At 43.7% G+C, this 21,488-nt stretch overlaps 1 protein-coding gene and 1 pseudogene across 2 annotated transcripts in view; one reads left to right on the top strand and one right to left on the bottom strand.

Moving 5' to 3' along the window:
- The first annotated feature begins 2,848 nt into the window (after positions 1-2,848).
- The window catches only part of RNF11 (ring finger protein 11), a 36,825-nt gene continuing 18,185 nt past the window's right edge, over positions 2,849-21,488 (top strand). The window contains exon 1 of one of the 2 annotated variants that reach the window (XM_004025779.5): positions 2,849-3,614. In XM_004025779.5, the coding sequence (XP_004025828.1) occupies positions 3,492-3,614 (123 nt within the window). In that variant the 5' untranslated portion in view covers positions 2,849-3,491. The remainder of the gene's footprint in view (positions 3,615-21,488) is intronic. The other variant, XM_055348719.2, reaches the window with a different exon arrangement.
- LOC101127544 (small ribosomal subunit protein uS5-like) lies at positions 17,356-18,211 on the bottom strand (annotated as a pseudogene).

The following is a 21,488-nucleotide window of genomic DNA, read 5'->3' as shown; positions in this document are numbered from 1 at the left end:
CTGAGATTACAGGTATGAGCCACTGCACCCAGCCCAAGCTAGTTTTAAACTTAACAATATAACTTATTTTCACAAGGCACTATAGAACTTTTCAAGGGCTTGTGTCAGTGTTATCCACCTGTGGAAAAAAAGTATGAAAAACAAAACTTAAAAAAATAAATCTGGCCTGGCGAGCTGGCTCACGCCTGTAATCCCAGCACTTTGTGAGGCCAAGGTGGGTGGATCACCTGAGGTCAGGAGTTCGAGACCAGCCTGGCCAACATAGTGAAACCCCGTCTTTACTAAAAATACAAAAAATTAGTTGGGCGCGGTGGTGCGCGCCTGTAATCCCAGCTATTCAGGAGGCTGAGGCAGGAGAATTGCTTGAACCGGGGAAGTAAAGGTTGCGGTAAGCCAAGATCGCACCATTGCACTCTAGCCTGGGCAACACAAGCGAAACTCTGTCCCAAAAAATAAAAATTAAAAAAAATTAAAACTAACTAAATAAATCTATGTCTGGCCAGGCATACAGTGGCTCACACCTGTAATTCCAGCACTTTGGGAGGCTGAGGCGGGAGGATCGCTTGCGCCCAGGAGTTCGAGACCAGCCTGGGCAACATGGCAAGACTTCGTCTCTACCAAAAACAAAAACAAAAACAAATGCAAGGCATGGTGGTGTGCACCTGTAGTTCTAGTTACTGGGGAGGCCTGAAGCAGGAGGATCACCTGAGCCCAGGAGGTTGAAGCTGCAGTGAGCCTCGATCAAGCCAGCCTGGGTGACAGAGTGAGACCCTGTCTCCAAAACAAACAAACAATGTCTACAAATTCTAGCACTGTGTAAATATTATGTCAAATAATTTTATAAATTATTATTAATAAATATTTCTTTAGGTTTGACAATAATTTGTGGGGTAAATTTTCTCACTTTGTAAAAATTCCAGGGTACCTCTGATTTCTGGTAAATTTAGCCAGTCATAAATTAAATGAGTTCCTGGAAGCTCAACAATTCCAAAACCAAAATTATGAGTCAGTTTGTTCTTTCTTTCCTTTCCTTCTTTCTTTCTCTCTCTTTCTTTCTTTTCTTTCTCTAGTCTCTTTCTCTTTCTCTCCCTTCCTTCTTTCCTTCCTTCCTCCCTCCCTTCTCTCTCTCTCTCTTTCTCCTTCCTTTTTTTTTTTTGAGACTGAGTCTTACTCACTCCCTCGCCCAGGCTAGAGTGCAGTGGCACAATCTGGGCTCACCGCGCTGCAACTTCCACCTCTCAGGTTCAAGCGGTTTTCCTGCCTCACCCTCCCGAGTAGCTGGGACTACAGGCGTGCACCAGCACACCTGGCTAGTTTTTGTATTTTTAGTAGAGATGGGGTTTCACCATGTTGGCCAGGCTGCTCTCGAATCCCTGACCTCAAGTGATCCACCCGCCTCGACCTCCCAAATTGCTGGGATTACAGACGTAAGCCACCACGCCTGGCCCAAAATTATGAGTCTTTTCAAAAATTTTATATCAAAAAGGTGATATTTAATGTGGAATTTGAGTGCATTTAAATAAGATAGTGACTTCGTAGAATAGGGACTGCAGAGTAAGAGTGTTCAGACCCATTCGAGTTTAATATAGCCCTACCTCTAAGAATCCTTTCTGTTCCTCACTCAAATGAACTAATTGCTGTCTTCCAGTTCCTCTAAAAACCTTGCGGTCCGTGGCAGGGTGTGGGCTTAGGACTCATCTGATTACTTGTCTTCCCAGGTGGTCTCTGGGCTCTATCAGGAACAAGCCAGGTATGATCATCCTTTTCCCCAGTCCTTAGCGTGGGGTCTGGTATACACACGCACACACAACTTCAGTAAATGGTGAATGAAACGAAGGGCAGTCAAGATCCACCTGTTGAATGAACGTCTATCAGGAGCACTGTCATCCTTCTTGCTTCCTTCTTTTGCATATGTTGTTTGAGCTGCTCATTCAACCAAGCAGAGAGCATACTCTACCTTGGGCAGTGTGCCAGCCTTGCACAGAGGGACAGATGATTCAGCTTGATCAGGCTGTGACAGAGAAAAGCTCAGGGTCTGAGAGCACACAGGAAGCGACTAACCCAGACTGGAGGGTCAGGAGAGTCTCCCCAGGGGAAATGAAGTTGCATCCAGAAGGATTCCTGAGAATAATGATTAGCCTGATAAGAAGCAGAAAGGTTGGGAGTGGAGGGAAGTGGGTTTCTGTGAGAGAAACAATATGGACAAAGGCCCCAGGCAGAGGCAATAGTATTCCAGATAACGAAAAGCATTTTAGAGAGTCTAGTTTAGAATTTGTGAAGGAGGTGACAATGCTGCTAATGAGATTGAAAGGGAGTCAGATTTGTAAACTATTTAAGGATTGTCTTAAGGACAGCCTTGAGCAGACATTGAAGGTTTTAACAGGAGAATGACATGATCCGATTTAAATTTTAAAAAGATAACTCTGTCAACTGTGCCAACAGTGAATTGGATGTGGGCAATGATGAACTCAGGAACAGCTGAGAGTCTATTGCAGAAGCCAAGGTGAGAGATGATGGTGGCTTGGACTTTGGTGCTGGGACTGGAAAGAAATGAACAATCTGATATACAACTGGAAGAATAATCTCTCTGGCTGTGATGTAGAAGGATAAGGACGTGATTGGACAGGCAGGGATGGTTCAGTAACGAGCTAGGACTTTACTGTGAAGGGATAAAGGGGAAGCCTTTTAACATTTTAATCATGGGACTGATCCATTCCGATATGGGTTTATATAAATAGACCGCTTGGCGGAGGGTGGTGAGAAGACTGTCAGGCAGTGCACAGGTAAGAACTGAGCCCTAGACGGGGCAGGAGCAATGAATGTGGGGAGGCGCAGGAGACGGGAGATTGGTTTCGGAGCCAGGTACGGAGCCAAGCAGTCAGACAGAAGCAAAAATTGACGCAGCACCGGGAACAGCTGCTAGTGGAGAGGGGGATGGGCGCCGCCGGAGCCGCCCTCGCCTCCTGGCGCCGGGGGCGGGACCAGAGCACGCACGGCGCGCTGACGCAGTGCCCGAGCCGGCCTCGTTCTGGGTGCCGCCGTCTCGCTGAGGCGGAGTAGGATGAGGCCCGCGGCCGTGGCTCCGGCGTCGGCGGGGGCAGCAGCAGCTGAGGCAGCAGCTGAGGCAGCCGCGACGGCCGCGCCCCCCCCCGCTGACCTGGATTAGGCCCAGCAGCTCCGTGGCCGCCGCCGCCCCGCGGGGGGGCGGGGTGGGGAAGTGCTTCGTCTCCCCGCCCCCCCCCCCCCATCGCTGCCTCGCAGGAGGCGAACGCCGCGACCCCAGCGGAGCCCGCGGCCCAGCCTTGATCCCCCACCCCCGGGGGCTGGCATGAGCGGCCCCTCGGCGGCACCGTGGGGCGGTGGAGTCGCCTCCGCCTGATCCCCGGCCTGCCGCCCAACCCCACCTCGCCAACCGAGGCGGACCGCGGAGTGTGCGAACGACCCCACCGCTGCTTTCTCCTCCCCCAGATCGCGCACCCCAACTCCGGAAGATGGGGAACTGCCTCAAATCCCCCACCTCGGATGACATATCCCTGCTTCACGAGTCTCAGTCCGACCGGGCTAGCTTTGGCGAGGGGACGGAGCCGGATCAGGAGCCGCCGCCGCCATATCAGGTAGGGGAGGGTGTGTGTTGGGGGGAGCGAGTAGAGGCAGCTCTGGCGGAGATTGAGGGGCTTCGGGGCCGTCTCTGCCCCTGGCTTCGGTAAGGCCTGGCCTGGGCGGCATTGACCCCTTAGGGCTGGATCTGAGGGCATTTGCTCTCTGATCTCAGAGTAAGGTTGATTCTTCGCCTGCCCTCGGGCACCGTGTGGGGATGATACCCTCTGCCCTTGAGTTCTGGGATCAGAGTATGTGATCACATCCCCTTGGCCAGTGTCTGGTGGTTCGCTTGTGGAGTTTGGGAGTGACATTTTCCTGTCTTTATGTCTGAATCGTATGATTTCCTCATCGCACCGCCAACTGGATTATGGGTTCTGGATAGGTGGTTGCCAAGCACCACCCCCCCGCCCCATTTATGTTTTCATGTGTGGTCATTCTCTTACCCCCCTCCCTCGTCTTTTTGTTAATTGGATCTGGCAGGTTTTCCCTCTGCTTGGGAGACGGATCTCCAAGTGGTGATTTTAACCCTAGCGACATCGAGTTACTTGTGTGTATATATATATATATGTGTGTATATAAATTTTAATCCCTCCTCCTTTTGCTCCACCCATATGACACACCTTTTAAACGTGCTGACTTAAGAAAACTTGATTAGCTTGAACTTTGGAAACCTTTAAACCTGGCTTGGGAAATTCCTTCGGTTACTCGTGTTCTCTCTTTGTATCAAAGACTCTCCTAAATATGTTGTACTGCTTTTTGTACAATAATCAGTAGTCCCAGATGTGTTGCAGAATTCGAGTGAAGACCTCTTAAACTCAAAATAGGTATGTGGATGTTATAATCCACAATAGATGTGTGAAAACCTTTCCTGTACTTTTTCCATTTTAGATGATATTGAATACAACCTTTTCCAGAGGGCTTCAATAGTAGTAGTGCTTAATTTTTTCCTGAAGAGTTTAGTTTTCTGACTGGGTAGGCTCCTTTGTTGTTTCATGTGATGACATCATTATCTAGTGTTTTCTTTTCTCATTCCTGTGTAAACCAATGTCTCATCACACCAGAAAAACCTGATCATATATATGCTCGTTTTCTGAATAAAATTCTTCTGGGGCATTTCATATATACCAGTAAGGTCCAGTCTTGATTGTGGTATACAGAAGCCTCCATGACTTCTCTCTCTTACGTTCTATATTCCAGGCCTACCAAATACACCAGGCTGTTCACAGCTTTGTTTTGCTCCAGTTCCTCTCTGCTTGGAGCCCTTAGCCCGGGTCAGCCAGGTGGACATCTAATCCTCTTTGAGAACTCAGCTTTCATGTCTGAAGTCCCAGCATTCCCTTCCTTCCCAGCCCGAATCCGTGTCCCCACTGAAACCTCTACACTTCCATAAGCAATATCTATAACACTTTAGTGTTGTATCTTTGTTAGATGTGTGTCTCATCCTTGTAATCGCCTCCTTCAGTGCAAGCTGCGTGAAGGTAGAGAATCTGTGTTTCCGGTTTGCTGTTGTATCCCTCGCATCTGCCTCAGTAGGGACTCAGTAACTGGGAGATAAATTACGAGTAAAAGCCCTTGAGAACAGGGACTCTCCCCTCGCTCAGTTTCTGGCACATAAGTACCTAAATGCTGAATTAATTAATGAAGTTGAATTTAGTATTTTCTGTATTTACACAAATATTTTTTCCAAAGTAAGTTGTCACAAGGGTAGTCTCTTAAAAATCAAAGCTGAATCTGGGTGTCTTTACAAGTACCTTTGAGTGAAGCAAGCAAGCTATGTTTATCCTTCACTGTCTTTCCCTCCTATATTTAGTATACAACAAAAGTGCTTATTTAACTTTTTTTTTTTTTTTTTTTAATGAGACGGAGTCTCGCTCTGTCACCCCGGCTGGAGTGCAGTGGCACAATCTCACTGCTCACTGCAGCCTCCACCTCCCGGGTTCTAGCGATTCTCCTGCCTCAGCCTCCTGAGTAGCTGGGATTACAGGCGCATGCCACCACACCTAGCTAATTTTTGTATTTTTAGTAAAGACGGAGTTTCACCATGTTGGTCAGGCTGGTCTTGAACTCCTGACCTCAAGCAGTCCACCCACCTCAGTCTCCCAAAGTGCTAGGATTACAGGCGTGAGCCACCGCATCTGGCCTGAAGTTTTTATTTTAAAAATCTCTTATGCTCCCTACCCTCACCCCCTTCTATTTTTAAAAAAATAGAGACAGGGACTCCTATGTTGCCTAGGCTGGTCTTGAACTCCTGGCCTCAAGCAAATTCTCCTGCCTCCTATCCCCTTTCTTAATTGAATATCTTTGACTTGTTCTCTTTCTCCTATCCTTATGATAATTGTACTATTAAAGGTACTAGAATTTATGGAAACTGTGTTTGCCTTTTCCAGAAGAACTAGATGATGATGAGGGATGAGGGGTTTTTGGTGTCATGAAGGAACTTTTTTTGGAAATGTTATATTTTTGACAGTGGGAGTTTTTTATGGTTGCAGTTTTCTGAAGTGAATGACGCAGACTAATATACAAATTCAGTATCATTCGGAAGAAAATTACTTTAAAACATGGGAGCATAAAAAGAAACTTTTGGAGAAAAAGTATTGTCCCCCACCCCCAAAGAAATAAGATCTGTCTTAGGAATGGTTATTTTAGATGATCTGAGAAACAGCAATCCAAGGTTATTTATTCATTTATTTGAGTTGAGAATCTCCCTCTGTCATCCAGGTTAGAGTGGATTGCTCACTTGGCAGCCTCAAACTCCTGGCTTCAGGTGATCCTCCTCCCTCAGCCTCCCAAAGACTGGGATTACAGGCGTTAGCTACCTCACACAGCAGATTTATAGTATTCTCAGTTGATAAAAGTAACTTTTTCAACAAATTATATGTAATTAACAGTGAATAGCTGATAGTAAAGGAACATGTTCTCTTGAGGTGAGTAGTTAAAAGATGTCATTGTTTGCTGCTTTATATGTACAATGTACATATAATGACAAGAGCCAGTTACAGTTATTTCCTATTAACATCTGACAAATTTGTTTTTATTTATTTTTGCCTTAAAGTAAATCCCTGCACCATTATGATCCAAGTTTGTAGGAAGTGCATATTTCTTTCCATGGTTTCTTTTGTAGCCTCCTAACAGTTCTCCCTGCTTTCACCCTTGTCCTCGCTAAGGCCTGTCCTCAATACAACAGCCACAGTTATTTTGGTAAAACTGAGCATGACAGTCTCCCCAACCCTCTGTGTGGATCCTTGTTTCATTCAAAGTAAAAATCAGATTCCTTATAGTGTCGCATAAACCCTACATAATCTGTACCCCTTGTTTCCACGCATGTCCCTTGACACCTACAGCTAACCCCTTTGTTGGCTTCCCTCCGGCTTCCCTGTCCTCATTGCTATTCTAGGACCTTTGTCCTCCTTATTCTGGAATACTCTTCCCCAGATTTCATGGCTGACTGACTCCCTTACCTCCTTCAAGTCTTTTCTCACTGCCACCTTAAACCTTCTCTGACCACCCTGTTTGAAAGTGCAACCTGCCCTAATACCCTGGAAGTCCCTCTCACCCTGTTGTTTTTCCCCCCCAATACCATTTATTACATTCCAACACGTGTTAGAAAGTTGCGTTGTCTATTACCTGTCTTCTCCCACTAGGTAGAAAGGAGGAAAGGGGATTTTTTTTTTTTTAATTGGTGTTTCCTAAGTACTTATAACAGTGCCTGGCACATGTTAGGCATTCAGTAATTTGGTTGAATGAATGAATAGATTTCTTTTAAATGAACTAATGTATTTGAGGCAGGTATAGTTGCACTGCTTACAAGAACTCTGCATATTTCTGGTGCCATTTTTGCTTCTATATTGTAGATCAGTTTTTTTTTGTTTGTTTTTTTGTTTTGTGACTGGGCCTCCCTGTGTTACCCAGGCTGGTCTCTCTCTGTATATATATATGTTTGGGTTTTTTTGTTTTCTCTTTTTTGAGACCAAGTCTCGCCTTGTTGCCCAGCTAGAGTGCAGTGGTGTCATCTTGGCTCTGCCTCCTGGGTTCAAGCGATTCTCCTGCCTCAGCCTCTGGAGTAGTTGGTACTACAGGCATGCGCCACCAAGGCCAACTAATTTTTGTACTTTTGGTAGAGATGGAGTTTTGCCATGTTGACCAGGCTGGTCTCAAACTCCTGACTTCAGGTGATCTGCCTGCCTTGGCCTTCCAGAGTGCTGGGATTACAGGCGTAAGCCCCTGAGCCTGCCCTTTATATTTTTTAAATTTAAAAAATAGAGACAGGGTCTCATTATGTTGCTAGTCTCAAACTCCTGGGCTCAAGGGATACTCCTGCCTCAGCCTCTTGAGTAGCTAGGGTTACAGGTGCACTTCTACTCTGCCTGGCTCAGGTTTTAAAAAAAATTTATTTCCTTTAGAGATGAGGTCTTGCTGTGTTGCCCACGCTGGAGGGCAGTAGCTATTCACAGGTGCAATTATAGTGGATTGCAGCCTCCACCTCCTGGTCTCAAAGGATCTTGTGGCTTCAGCCTCCTGAGTAGCTGGGACTACAGGGGTACACCACCGTGTCTAGCTGTTGTAGATCAGTTTTAAGGAATCCTAAAAAGTCAAATTCCAGTACTATTAAATACAGCAATTGGTTTAAACTAATGTGTTAAGTGATTTAGGGGTTTTTACCCTGTATATATATCACCGCAAGATATTTATGTAATGGGAAAGTACTTGGGGGAGAAAAAGAAAGTACTTGAATCCCTATTCTTGAAGTATTGGATGCAAAGAGATGTAGGGTGTTTGTCAAATTAGAAAGTAGAAACAAATTTGTCGCACCCTCTACCCAACTCCCTTATTCCTAAATGTTTAAAAATAATACAGAGGAAATCTGCCCAGCGAAGGCAATCTTGGAAGGACAGTGAGTGGGAGGATAAGCCAGGAAAGGCTGAAGAAGGGAGGTCCATGAGAGGGGGAGGCCAGGTAGGCAGCCCAGCCCTGAAAGGCATATGTAAAACAGCTTGAGGTACCCCTGTGTCACTGTCAAGAGCTTTGTTATGTGCTAAATTGAGGGAGGCACTTTGTTAAAAGAGTGTAATATTCATTGAACAACAAACCATGTTACATTTTCTAATCTGAATATATAAAAATAAGGATAGGTGTCTCTCAATTTTGCAGTAGTTATATAGTTTGAGATTTGCCAGTCTTCTTCCCTGACCTATATTTTTTGATTAATACATTTGAAATTTTAAAATCCTGAGAAAATAAGTTTGTATAGCATTGAATGCAAGTATAGCTCTGCTTTTAGAGTCAGATTGCCCTGTGTTCAAATTCTGGCTCTGCCGCTTACATGTAAAATATGAAAAAGGAAAGAATTTATCAGATTGTTTTGGGGAGCTTTTTTGACAAATAAGAAAATGTAACATTTTGGATATTTCAAATTGTGCCTGCATAAAGCTTTCTTCAAGATACCTTTTTTTTTTTTTTTTTTTGGCTGGGCACAGTGGCTCACACCTGTCATCCCAGCACTTAGGTGGCAGAGGCAGGAGGATCACTTGACCCCAGGAATTCGAGACCAGCCTGGGCAACAAAGTGAGACCCCCATCTCTATTAAAATACCAAACAAAAACAAAAAACAAACAAAACCAAAAACCCTCTTTTTTTGTTAAAAGGATTGGTTTATCCTGTAGAATGCACTAAAAATAACCCCCTTCCTTATAAAAAATCTAGAATGTACTGCTTATTTTTAAGCATGCAATGCTATAATGTTTTGTGGGGGATGGGCTTGTTTTTTTAGAGATGGAGTCTCACTTTGCCCAGGCTAGTTTCGAACTCCTGGGCTCAAGTGATCCTCCCACCATGTCTCCCAGTGTTGGGATTACGGATGTGAGTCACTGTGCCCTGCCTGTAATGGTATATTAATGCCTCATTTTCCTGATAACTTACGAAGTTAAACTTAGATAATTAAAGGGTTGTGTTTTTTTTATTAGCATTTTGTTTACCATTTGGGTGGAAAATATCTCCAAATTTATTTCACGTATCTTGGCCTTATTATACAATTGTTCAGCTTTTAACAATTTACCTTTTTGGAGTTTTATCCCTCCCCTTCTTTATGTTCAAGAAGTTCAGCCTTCTTATTGAGGGGCAGATCAACTAACTCCACCTTTGTTAATAAAGCCTCCACTGACCATTTTTTTCCTGTCTCTGCTGATTTGTCATGTACAGTTTTTTTGTGTTTGTAACATTTATCTGGAAATCATATATTGCCTTATTAGTTTTTGTTGCTTTAACAGTTGTTTCTCCACATCACAATTTCCTCAAGAATGAGAATGATACATTAAACTTGTAAGATATCTTAGTGGAGTAGAATGTTACCTTCCATATTGTAGACACCCAGTGAATATTTGATGATAGACTAAATTAGAACTGTGACTTCTTACCTTGTAAGGTCACCATCATAATTGAGGTCCTCATCAGTTCTTACAGCAACATAATTGATGTCTCCTCATCATTCGTTTCATACCATGTTGCCAGATAAATTTCATCCCTGATCAGATCACTTGCCTCATAATGCTTAATGATTATTATTATTATTATTATTTATTTTATTTTTTTTTGAAACAGAGTCTTCACTCTGTTGCCCAGGCTGGAGTGCAGTGGCGCCACCTCAGCTCACTGCAGCCTCCGCCTCCCGGGTCCGAGCAATTCTCCTGCCTCAACCTCCCGAGTAGCTGGGATTACAGGCATGCGCCACCACACCCAGCTAATTTTTGTATTTTTAATAGAGATGGGGTTTCACCATATTGCTCAGGCTGGTGTGCAACTCCTAACCTCAGGTAATCCACTCACCTTGGCCTCCGTAAGAGCTGGGATTACAGGCGTGAGCCACCACGCCCGGCCCTTAATGATTCTTTGTTAGGACTAACCACTGAAGATATCTGACTTAGCATTCAAAGTCATGATTTGGCTCTATGTATACTTTTTCAGCTCTTCATAGCCTTGTGCTTTCTTTTATACAGCCTGTATACTCCAGTCATACTGAGCAGTTTGCTGTATTCCATGTATGTCTTCTGCTTTCCTGTCTTTGCCCATTCTGTATCCATTGCCCAGAATGTTCCCCCTTAATCCTTCCCAGTCTCATTTCTAATATCCAGGGCCCAGTTCAAATGCCAAGAATCCACGAATTCTGATTTCTCCTACATACACTTTTCTTAATCTGAACTCCTTTATTCATGCACCATTCTTAGGACACTTTACCCTTTTAATTTTAATTATTTGTGACAGTGTCACATCTGCTTTTTTAGAATTCAAGTCTGGTTCATTTTCGCATTGCTAGAACTACAATTTTCACAAAGCACGCACTTATACTTTAGTGAATGTAATGATCAGCATTTTGCTGTAAGAGTGTGCAATTGTATGGTTGTTAGTGTCTATTAAACATTCCTAGAATCCTGTGCTTTAGTGTTTGGCCTATCACTTCTAATTTATAAAGTATGTTGAGCTTTGGGAAAGTTAATTTCATTATATATTTTTTGAATTCAGTTTTTTTTTGTTTGTTTGTTTGAGACGAAGTCTCGCTGTGTCACCCAGGCTGGAGTGCAGTGGCGTGATCTCAGCTCACTGCAAGCTCCGCCTCCCGGGTTCACACCATTCTCCTGCCTCAGCCTGTCCCGAGTAGCTGGGACTACAGGTGCCCGCCACCACACCTGGCTAATTTTTTGTATTTTTAGTAGGGACGGGGTTTCACCGTGGTCTCGATCTCCTGACCTTGTGATCCTCCTGCCTCGGCCTCCCAAAGTGCTGGGATTACAAGCGTGAGCCACCGCGCCCAGCCTGAATTTGGTTTTGTGTTCCATGAAGTTCAGCTTGCCTAGGTGACTTTTATAAATAAGTAACCAGTTATTTGTTATTTGTGTGACCCCATTGTTGCAGGTTTTTTCTTTGTTTCTGCCTGACCTCTCATTCTGAATGTGCTTTAATAAAGGCTGATTTTTTGGCATTAAGATTGTATGCATCATTAAGAGTAAGATAGTCTGTTCAGAGTTTAATTCTAGAGCTAATTATAGGGTAACTTGAGAAGATGGAGATGGGATGGTGAGTTACTTGGTACGTAAGATCTGAGCACTTGATTTTCTTAAAATATTTTTTAGGTAATACTTAGTAGAAACCTTTGTTGCAGAATTTTGATCTTTAAAAGTTTTAATAGAAATACTTAGGTAGATTGGGATTCTTTTTCTTCCTTTGAGACATAATCTTACTCTGTTGCCTAGGCTGAATGTAGTGGCATGGTCACGGCTCACTGCAGCCTCAACCTCATGGGCCCAAGCCATCCTCCCACCTCAGCCTCCTGAGTAGCTGGGACTATAGGCGTGCACCACCTTTCCTGGCTAATTTTTATTTTTTGTAGAGACGAGTCAAGCAGTCCTCCCACCTCAGTCTCCCGAATAGCTGGGACCACAGGTGCATACCACCACACCCAGCTATTTTTTGTATTTTTAGTAGAGACGGGGTCTCACTATATTGCCCAGGCTGGTCTCAAACTCCTGAACTCAAGCAATCCACCCACCTCGGCCTCCCAAAGTGCTGAGATTACAAGTGTGAGCCACCATGCCCACCCAACAGCCTTTTTTTTTTGGAGATGGAGTCTTACTCTGTCGCCCAGGCTGGAGTGCAGTGGTGCAGTCTCAGCCCACTGCAACTTCTGCCACCTGGGTTCAAGCGATTCTCATGCCTCAGCCTCCTGAGTAGCTGGGATTAGAGGCAAGCACCACCACACCTGGCTAATTTTTTGTATTTTTAGTAGAGATGGGGTTTCACCATGTTGGCCAGACTGGTCTTAACTCCTGACCTTGTGATCCACCCACCTAGGCCTCCCAAAGTGCTGAGATTACAGGCGTGAGCTACTGGGCTGGACACCAACAGCCTATTTTTAATAACCCATATGAGTACAGGACAGAAATATATCCCTAACTCTGTACCTGAAGTAAGGTAATACATAAAAGACATATTTGCAAATGACTTGAGGCAAGAAAAGAAATACAGCACATCTCTAATTCTGATTGTATCTGCAATCAACCTCTTATCACTTCCCTCTTCATGTGCAGAATTTACCTTGGCTGAGACATAGTCAAGAAAGAAGACAGGTGGCCAGGCACAGTGGCTCACACCTGTAATCTCAGTACTTTGGGAGGCCGAGGGGGGCGGGTCACCTGAGGTTAGGAGTTTGAGACCAGCCTGACCTCCATAGAGAAACCCCGTCTCTACTAAAAAATGCAAAAATAGCTGGGCCTGGTGGCACATGCCTGTAATCCCAGCTACTTGGGAGGCTGAGGCAGGAGAATCTCTTGAACCCAGGAGGTGGAGGTTGTGTTGAGGCTAGGTTGCACTGTTGCACTCTAGCCTGGGCAACAAGAGTGAAACTCCGTCTCAACAACAACAACAAAAAAGAAGACGACAGGCTGTGTGCAGTGGCTCATACCTGTACACCAGCACTTTGGAAGGCCAAGTGGGAAGGACTGCTTGAGCCCAGGAGTTCAAAACCAGCCTGGGCAAAATAGCGAGATCTCGTCTCTACAAAAAAATAAAAAATTAGTCAGGTGTGTTGGCACATGCCTGTAGTCCCAGCTATAGGCTGAGGCAGAAGGAATGCTTGAGCTCAGGAGTTGGAAGGTATAATGAGCTGCGATGGCACCATTGCACTCCAGCCTGGGCAACAGAGTGAATGGGGGCATGGGGAAGGCCAGGTGTGGTGGCTCACACCTGTAATCTCAGCGCTTTGGTAGGCTGAGGCGGGAGGATTGCTTGCATCCAGGAGTTTGAGACCAGTCTAGGCAACACAGTGAGACTCCCATTTCTACAAGAAAAAATTTAGGCTGTAAGTGGAGAGTTATTGTTTAGTGGGTAGAGTTTTTGTGTTTTATAAGATGAAAAGTTATGGAGATGGATAGTGTTAATGGCTACATAACTTTATGAATATATGTAATACCACTGAACTATACACTGAAAAATTGGAGCTAGGCTTGTGCCTGTGGTCCCAGTTAATCAGGAAGCTGAGGCAGGAGGGTTACGTTACCTGAGCCCAGGAGTTCGAGGCTGCAGTGAGTTATAATTGAGCCACTGCATTCCAGCCTAGGCAGCAGAGTGAGACCTTATCTCTTAAAAAAAAAAAAAAAGGGAAAAAATAATAGGCTGTAAACAGTTGATTCCTTACCAGTAACTTTTAATATTGAATTAACAAATATTTATGGTATTTTTAACATGCTCAGAGTTCAGGCTTTTTTCAGCTGTGATCTAAATGAAAGTGAGAGTGAGGTGGTGAGAGAAGTCAGTGGAAATGTGAGTGAAAGATTGAGGAAGAGCTGGCTTAGATAGCCACAGTGTGTAGTTATTTTTTTTTTTAGAGACGGGGTTTCACCTTGTTGCCTAGGCTGGAGTGCAGTGGCTATTCACAGGTATCATCATAGCACACTACAGCCTCAAACTCTTGAGCTCAAGCCAGCCTCCTGGTTCAGCCTCCCAAGTAGCTGGGACCACAGGCTCATGCCACCACATCCAGTCAAAGTGTCTGGGTTTTTTGGTTTTCAATTAGGTTCCTCAGGTTAAATGGAAGTATGTGTTTTTTTGTTTGTTTGTTTGCTTGTTTTGTGTAAAGACAGTGTCTCATTATGTTGGCCAGGCTGGTCTTGAACTCCTGGCCCCAAGTGATCCTCCTGCCTCAGCCTCCTAAAGTGAAGTGCTGGAATAACAGGCATGAGCCACTAGGCCCGGCCAAAGTTGAAAAGTAAAGTGATAAGGGAGAAGTAAATGTATTTTATCCTCTTGGAAAATTTGCTTGACCTATTGATTTTTATATTCAAATTGGCCTTTTGAACTCTTAGATGAGTTCCTTATTTTGACAATGAATGCGTGTGTCCCTATCTTTTAATTAAATTGCCAGCCTAGAGTGTACTCCCAGGGGCCAAACCAGTAATTATCTTGTTACTTAATCTAGAAAGCATACTGTAAGGTAACTAAAGGATCTGAAAGTGTGGGAATGAAGAAAGCAACCCTCCAAATATATTTGCTTCTAAAACTCTTAAAGTTTTCTGAACACTCATAAAGTTGAATGGCTTTAAGAAGAGTGAGACTTTATAATTGACCCAGTTAGTTAAAGTTACATGTAATTTTGTATAACAGTTTAAACCTTATTTTTGTGGAAGAAAAAGAAGCAGTTTACCATAATTGAGTAGCGAGGCCTTAAGGGTAAGAAATAGCATGCTTGATACCTAGTTTCTTCTTTTTTTTTTTTTTTTTTTTTTTTGAGATGGAGCTTCGCTCTTGTTGCTCAGGTTGGAGTGCAGTGTCACGAGAAAATACATTTACAGTGCTATACTGTATTTTCTTTTTCTTTTTCTTTTTTTTTTTTTGGCTTTGAGATGGAGTCTTGCTCTGTCACCCTGGCTGGAGTGCAGTGGCACGATCTTGGCTCATTGCAACCTCTGCCTCCTGGGTTGAAGCGATTCTCCTGCCTCAGCCTCCCGGGTAGCTGGGATTATAGGCGGCGCCACCATGCCTGGCTAATTTTGTATTTTTAGTAGAGACAGGGTTTCTCCATGTCAGGCTGGTGTCGAACTCCCGACCTCAGGTGATCCGCTCGCCTCAGCCTCGCAAAGTGCTGGGATTACTGGCGTCAGCCACCACGCCCGGCCTCTAGTTTCTTCTATCAGTTAGCAAGTATGTTTTAAGCTCAACGGGGAAAGGAGAAATGATGAGTCTCTTACCCCTAGGAGCCTACAGTTAAGGGACAAGACATGAAGCAATTATGAGGTCAGCATGAAATAGTACATAATCAAGTATTAAATTGTTTCGTATATAGTTTTGAAGTTGTGTGATCAGTTTGTGATAGGGCAGTGAATCACAAATGTACTTTTTAGCTTCTGAATCCTTCGGATAATCTTACTTGGAACTTGAGTATAAAAAATGAATAAAAACAACAGAGCTGCCCTGATTAAATTGAGTGGTGGAGCTTGGAGTCAAAAAGATAGCCTTCTGTATTCACAGGTTCCACATCCTCTGATCCATCCAATCACGGAAAATATTTGGGAAAGAAAACAATAAAAAATAATACAAGAGATAATACAAATTTAAAAAATATATAGTGTAACTATTACATAACATTGTATTAGGTATTATAAGTAATCTAGCGATGATTTAAAGTATATGGGAGGGTGTACAGGTTATGTGCAAATATGCCATTTTATATAAGGGACTTGGGCATCTGAGGATTTTGGTGTTCGAGGATTTTGGTGTTCAAGGATTTTGGAGTCAGTCGGGTCGGACTAATTATTAGATGGTGGACATGAATTTAGAGGTCATTGAGTTGTGTAATTTTGTACAGTAAAAGTATGTGTGTGTAAATTTTAATTAAAATGTATTATACAGAAACTAGTGTATCTTTAACAGAATATCTTGAGTTTCTTTTGATTGGCTGATTGATTGGTCAATTGATTGAGATAGGGCTCTCGCTGTGTTACCCAGGATAGCATTGGGCTCAAGTGATCTTCCTGCCTCAGCCTCCCAAAGCTCTGGGAGTGTGAGCCACTGCACCCAGCAGGTTTCTTAATTACGTAGGCTGGTGCACTTGCAAAATATAGCCACAACTATAATATAGTCTGTTTCCAAGCCCCCAAAAGGCTCCCTCCTGCCCCCTCCAACAGTTAGTACCTTTTTTCCAAAGGTAACTGTTGGTCGTTATGACCTCCTATCACCCATATTTGTTTTGTGTGGTCATGAATTTCAAACTGAATAACATTCTAGCATTGTTTGTGAAATTTGTGTTCTTACGTAATGGCAGTAGTTCACATTCTTTTTCATTGCTATGCAGTATTCAAAATTGTGTAAATATACCACATTTTACTTTTTCATTCCATTATGTGTATTTGGATAGTATCAAGTTTTGGCTGTATAAATAAAGATGCTGTGAACATTATACCTGAGCACCTATTTTGAGTATATATCCAGGGATAGAGTTACTGGATAATGGAGCCACATGTATATTTAGTTTTTCCTGCAGCATTTTATTACAGAAATTTTCAAAAATAAAGAAGAGTTGACAGAATTGTTTGAATACCCATATTCATTCCTACCACCTAGATTCTGCAGTAAACGTTTTGCTGTATTTGCTTTCACACATACCTGTTCATCGTTCTTCTGTCAATCTATCCTGTTGTTTCAAAAATAAGTTGCCAAATAGTTTTCCAAGTGGTTGCACTAATTTTCTGCTTGTACTGACAATATGAGAGTTTCATTTGTGCCACGTCTTCACCAGTATCTGGCATTGTCAATCTTTATTTTTGAAACTTTTTTTAGCTTTGAAGTATAATTGATATAATTATATATACTTATGATGTACACCATGATGTTTTAATATATGTATACATCATGAAATGATTACCACAGACAAGCCAATTTACAGATCCTTCACCTCACAGTTATGATTTGTTATTGTGAGAATATTTAAGATGTATTTTCATAGCAGTTTTCAAGTATACACAATACATTATGCTAAGCTGTAGTCACTATGTTATACAACAGATCTCCGGAATTGTAGATCTGTTTTATTTTAGACATTTTAATAGGTGCGTAGAAGTATAGAAATGCAGTTGACCTTTGAACAACATAGAGTTGAATAGCGTGGGTCCACTTACAGTGCTAATTTGTTTACACAAGTATGTTGGAATTTTTGTTTGAGATTTGTGACAATTTTTTTTTTTTTACGCTTAATTCACTTTTTCTTGTCTAAAAACCCTATGTTGTAGCCACAGCTGGAGCCTGGGTCTGCTGCACAGAGACTCTGGTGTGGGTCTTGATGAGGTGATCAGTGAATTCCTGATCGGGAGACTTGGTAAATACAGTCTCCTTCCAGAGGTCGGGAGTCAGGTAGCTGTAGGTCTTAGAAATGGCATCAAAGGTGGCCTTGGCGAAGTTGCCCAGGGTGGCAGTGCAGCCCCAGGCTGAGGTGTAGCAGTCATTGATACCAGCCATCATGAGCAGCTTCTTGGGCACAGGTGCGGAGACAATGCCAGTGCCCCTGGGTACCGGGATGAGGTGCACCAGCGCAGAGCTGCAGCGGCCTGTCACCTTGCAAGGGACGGTGTGGGGCTTGCCGATCTTGTTCCCCCAGTAGCCTCTGCGCACGGGGACAATGGAGAGCTTGGCCAGGATGATGGCCCCATGGATGGCGGTGGCCACCTCCTTGGAGCACTTAACACCCAGACCGACGTGGCCATTGTAGTCCCCGATAGCAACAAACGCCTTGAACCTGGTGCGCTGGCCAGCACGGGTCTGCGTCTGCACTGGCATAATCTTCAAAACCTCATCCTTGAGAGAGGCCCCCAGGAAAAAGTCAATGATCTGATTCCTTAATGGGCAGGGAGAAGAGATAGATCTCCTCCCGGGACTTGATCTTCATGTCCTTGACCAAGCAGCCCAGCTTGGTGACGGGCATCCACTCCTTATCCTCGGCCTTGCCTCCGCGAGCTCCGCGGCCTCGGCCCCGGCCCCGGATGCCACTGCCGAAACCTCCGCGGAAGCCACCGCAGTTCCCCATCCCAGGGCCGCCAGGGCCTCCAGGCCCCCCCACTGCACTGGTGTCATCCACCATTTGGTGTTTTCTTGGAGAAGAAAGGATTTGTGACAATTTGAATAAACTTAGGTGATTCTCATTTTTTGAAATATCAAAAAATTAAGGTATGTCATGATGGATGCATAAAATATGTAAATACTAGTCCATTTTATCATTTACTACCATAAAGCATTCACATCTATTATAAAAAATTAAAATTTGGGCTGGGCATGGTGGCTAATACCTGTCATCCCACACCTTTGGGAGGCCGAGGCAGGAGGATCACTTGAACTCAGGATTTTGAGACAGCCTGGGCAGGAGAGCAAGACCTCATCTTTACAAAAAATCAAAAGAATTAGCTGGAGCCGGGCGAGGTGGCTCACGCCTGTAATCTCAGCACTTTGGGAGGCCAAGGTGGGTGGATCACTTGAGGTCAGGAGTTTGAGACGAGCCTGGCCAACATGGTGAAACTCTGTCTCTACTAAAAATATAAAAATTAGCTGGGTGTGGTAGTGCATGCCTGTAATCTCAGCTACTCAGGAGGCTGAGGCAAGAGAATTGCTTGAATCCGGGAGACAGAGGTTGCAGTGAGCCAAGATCGTGCCACTGCACTCCAGCCAGGGTGACAGAGCGAGACTCCATCTCAAAGCAAAAAAAAAAAAAAAAGAAACAGAAAAAGAAAATACAGTATAACACTGTAAATGTATTTTCTCTTCCTTATGATTTTCCTAATATTCTTTTCTCTGGCTTATTTCGTAAGAATGCAATATGCTATACATGTAACATACAAAATATGGGTTAATCAAGTTTGTGTTATCCTAAGGTTTCTTTGGTCAACAGTAGCTTATTAGTAGTTAAGTTTTTGGGAAGTCAAAATTTAGGCCAGGCTTGGGGCATATACCTGTAATCCTAGGTATATGTCTTGGGAAGCCAAGACAGAAGCCAAGACAGCAGATCATTTGAGCTCAGGAATTCGAGACCAGCCTGGGCAACACAGCAAAACTCTGTTTCTACAAAAAATACAAAAATTAGCTGGATGTGGTGGCGGGCACCTATAGTCCCAGCTACCTGAGAGGCTGAAGCAGGAAAATTGCTTGAGCCTGGGAGGCGGAGGTTGCAGTATGCCAGGATTGCGTCATTGCACTCCAGCCTGGGTAATGGGAGTGAAACCCTGTCTCAAAAAAAAGAAAAATTATATGAAGGTTTGCGACTGCACTGGGGGTTGAGACCCCTAACCCCCATGTTCAAGGGTCAACTGTATTTCATTGTGGTTTTAATTTGCATTTTCCCAGTGAGTAGTAGAGTTAACCTTTTCAAGTGCTTGTTGGCCTTTCGGGTGTTGTCTTTTGTGAAGTCTTTTGTCCAGTTTGTGTGTGTGTGTGTGTGTGTGTTTGTTTTTTTGGGGGGGAGGGGACAGAGAGTCTTGCTCTGTTGCCCAGGCTGGAGTGCAGTGGCGCGATCTCGGCTCACTGCAACCTCCGCCTCCCAGGTTCAAGAGATTCTCCTGCCTCAGCCTCCCAAGTAGCTGGGATTACAGGCGCCCACCACGCCCAGCTAATTTTTTTGTAGTTTTAGTAGAGATGGGGTTTCACCATGTCAGCCAGGCTTGTCTCAAACTCCTGACCTCATGATCCACCCGCCTCTGCCTCCCAACGTGCAGGGTTTACAGATGCGATCCACCACGCCCGACGTTGTCCAGTTTTTAATTGGGTTGTCTGTCTGTTAATAACTTGATTTGTAGGAGTTTAAAGTATATTTTACTAATAAAAAAGAATGGTAATTGTTCTCTGCATAATATTTAGAAAATAAGGCCGGGCACAGGGGTTCACGCCTGTAATTTCAGTGCTTTGGGATGCCAAGGTGAGAGGATCCCTTAAGGGAAGGAGGTTGAGACCAGCCTGGGCAGAATACTGAGACCACATCTCTACAAATAATATAAAAAAGTTAGGTGTGGTGGCATGCACCTGTAGTCCCAGCTACTTGGAAGATTGAGGCAGGAGGATCACTTGAGCCCAGGAGCTTGAGGTAACAGTGAGATATGATCACACCACTACACTCCAGCCTGGGCAACCTCAAGATCCTGTCTCTTTAAAAAAAAAAAAAAAAAAAAAAAGGGAAAGGAAATAAAGAATAGAAGGAAAGTAGAGATTGTGTTAAATCCTAGAATGTGAAGATAAATAAAATGATCTCCATGTTCTCTGTACCCGCATTCTAGAGAGGGATGTAGGTAAATGGATATAAAATACACTGCCATAAATTTTATGAAGAAGAATGTTTAGGGTGCTATAATTTGCTCAACACTTCATTATTTTTGCTTTCTTGATATTTTAAATAATACTATGAATGTTTAATCGATAAAACACTTCTTGTTTTAGAATATTTTATTAGTATAAATTTTTTAAGGAATTGCTGGATCTTGCCAGGCACAATGACTCATGCCTGTAATCCTAGCACTTTGGGATGTGGAGGCGGGAGGATTGCTTGAGCCTAGAAATTGGAGACTAGCCTGGACAACATAGTGAGGTCCCATCTCTAAAAAAAAAAGGGAAGGAATTGCTAAATCAAAGGATGTGAGGATTTTAAAGCTCTACACGATCAATCGGATCATCCTAAATAATTTATCGAAACCGTGGAAAAATATGTTCCACAACAAAGCATACCTCTTTGGTGACCAAAATGTGGCATTGATGAATATTGGGGGGTTCCCCCTAAAACTTTAACCCCCTTTGTGTTGGCACATTCATGAGATAATTCTGTTGACTAGGTTATAGTTTTTTTTTAAATCAAAGAATAAAACATGGTCTCCTTGATTAGAGTTAGATATCCCTTGCTTCCTTGAATGAATTCCTTTTTCTTTTTCTGTTTTTGAGATGGAGTCTTGCTGTGTTGCCCAGGCCTGTAGTACATTGACACGATCTCCACTTACTGCAACCTCTGCCTCCCTGGTTCAAGCAATTGTGCCTCAGCCTCCCGAGTAGCTGGGACTACAGGTGTATGCCACCATGCTTGGCTAATTTTTTTGTATTTTTAATTTTTTTTTGAGATGGAGTCTCGCTCTGTCACCCAGGTTGGAGTGCAGTGGCAGGATCTCGGCTCACTGCAAGCTCCATCCCCTGGGTTCAAACGATTCTCCTGTCTCAGCCACCTCCCAAGTAGCTAGGATTACAGGCATGTGCCACCACTCCCAGCTAATTTTTGTATTTTTAGTAGAGAGGGGATTTCACTATGTTGGCCAGGCAGGTCTCGAACTCCCAGACTCAAGTGATCTGCCCACCTCGTCCTCCCAAAATGCTGGGATTACAGGCATGAGCACCCA

Source organism: Gorilla gorilla, chromosome 1 (assembly GCF_029281585.2).
Source record: "Gorilla gorilla gorilla isolate KB3781 chromosome 1, NHGRI_mGorGor1-v2.1_pri, whole genome shotgun sequence".
NCBI lineage: Eukaryota > Metazoa > Chordata > Mammalia > Primates > Hominidae > Gorilla > Gorilla gorilla.
The sequence above is the reverse complement of the archived record's forward strand: the minus strand, read 5'-3'. Positions and strand labels throughout refer to the sequence as shown.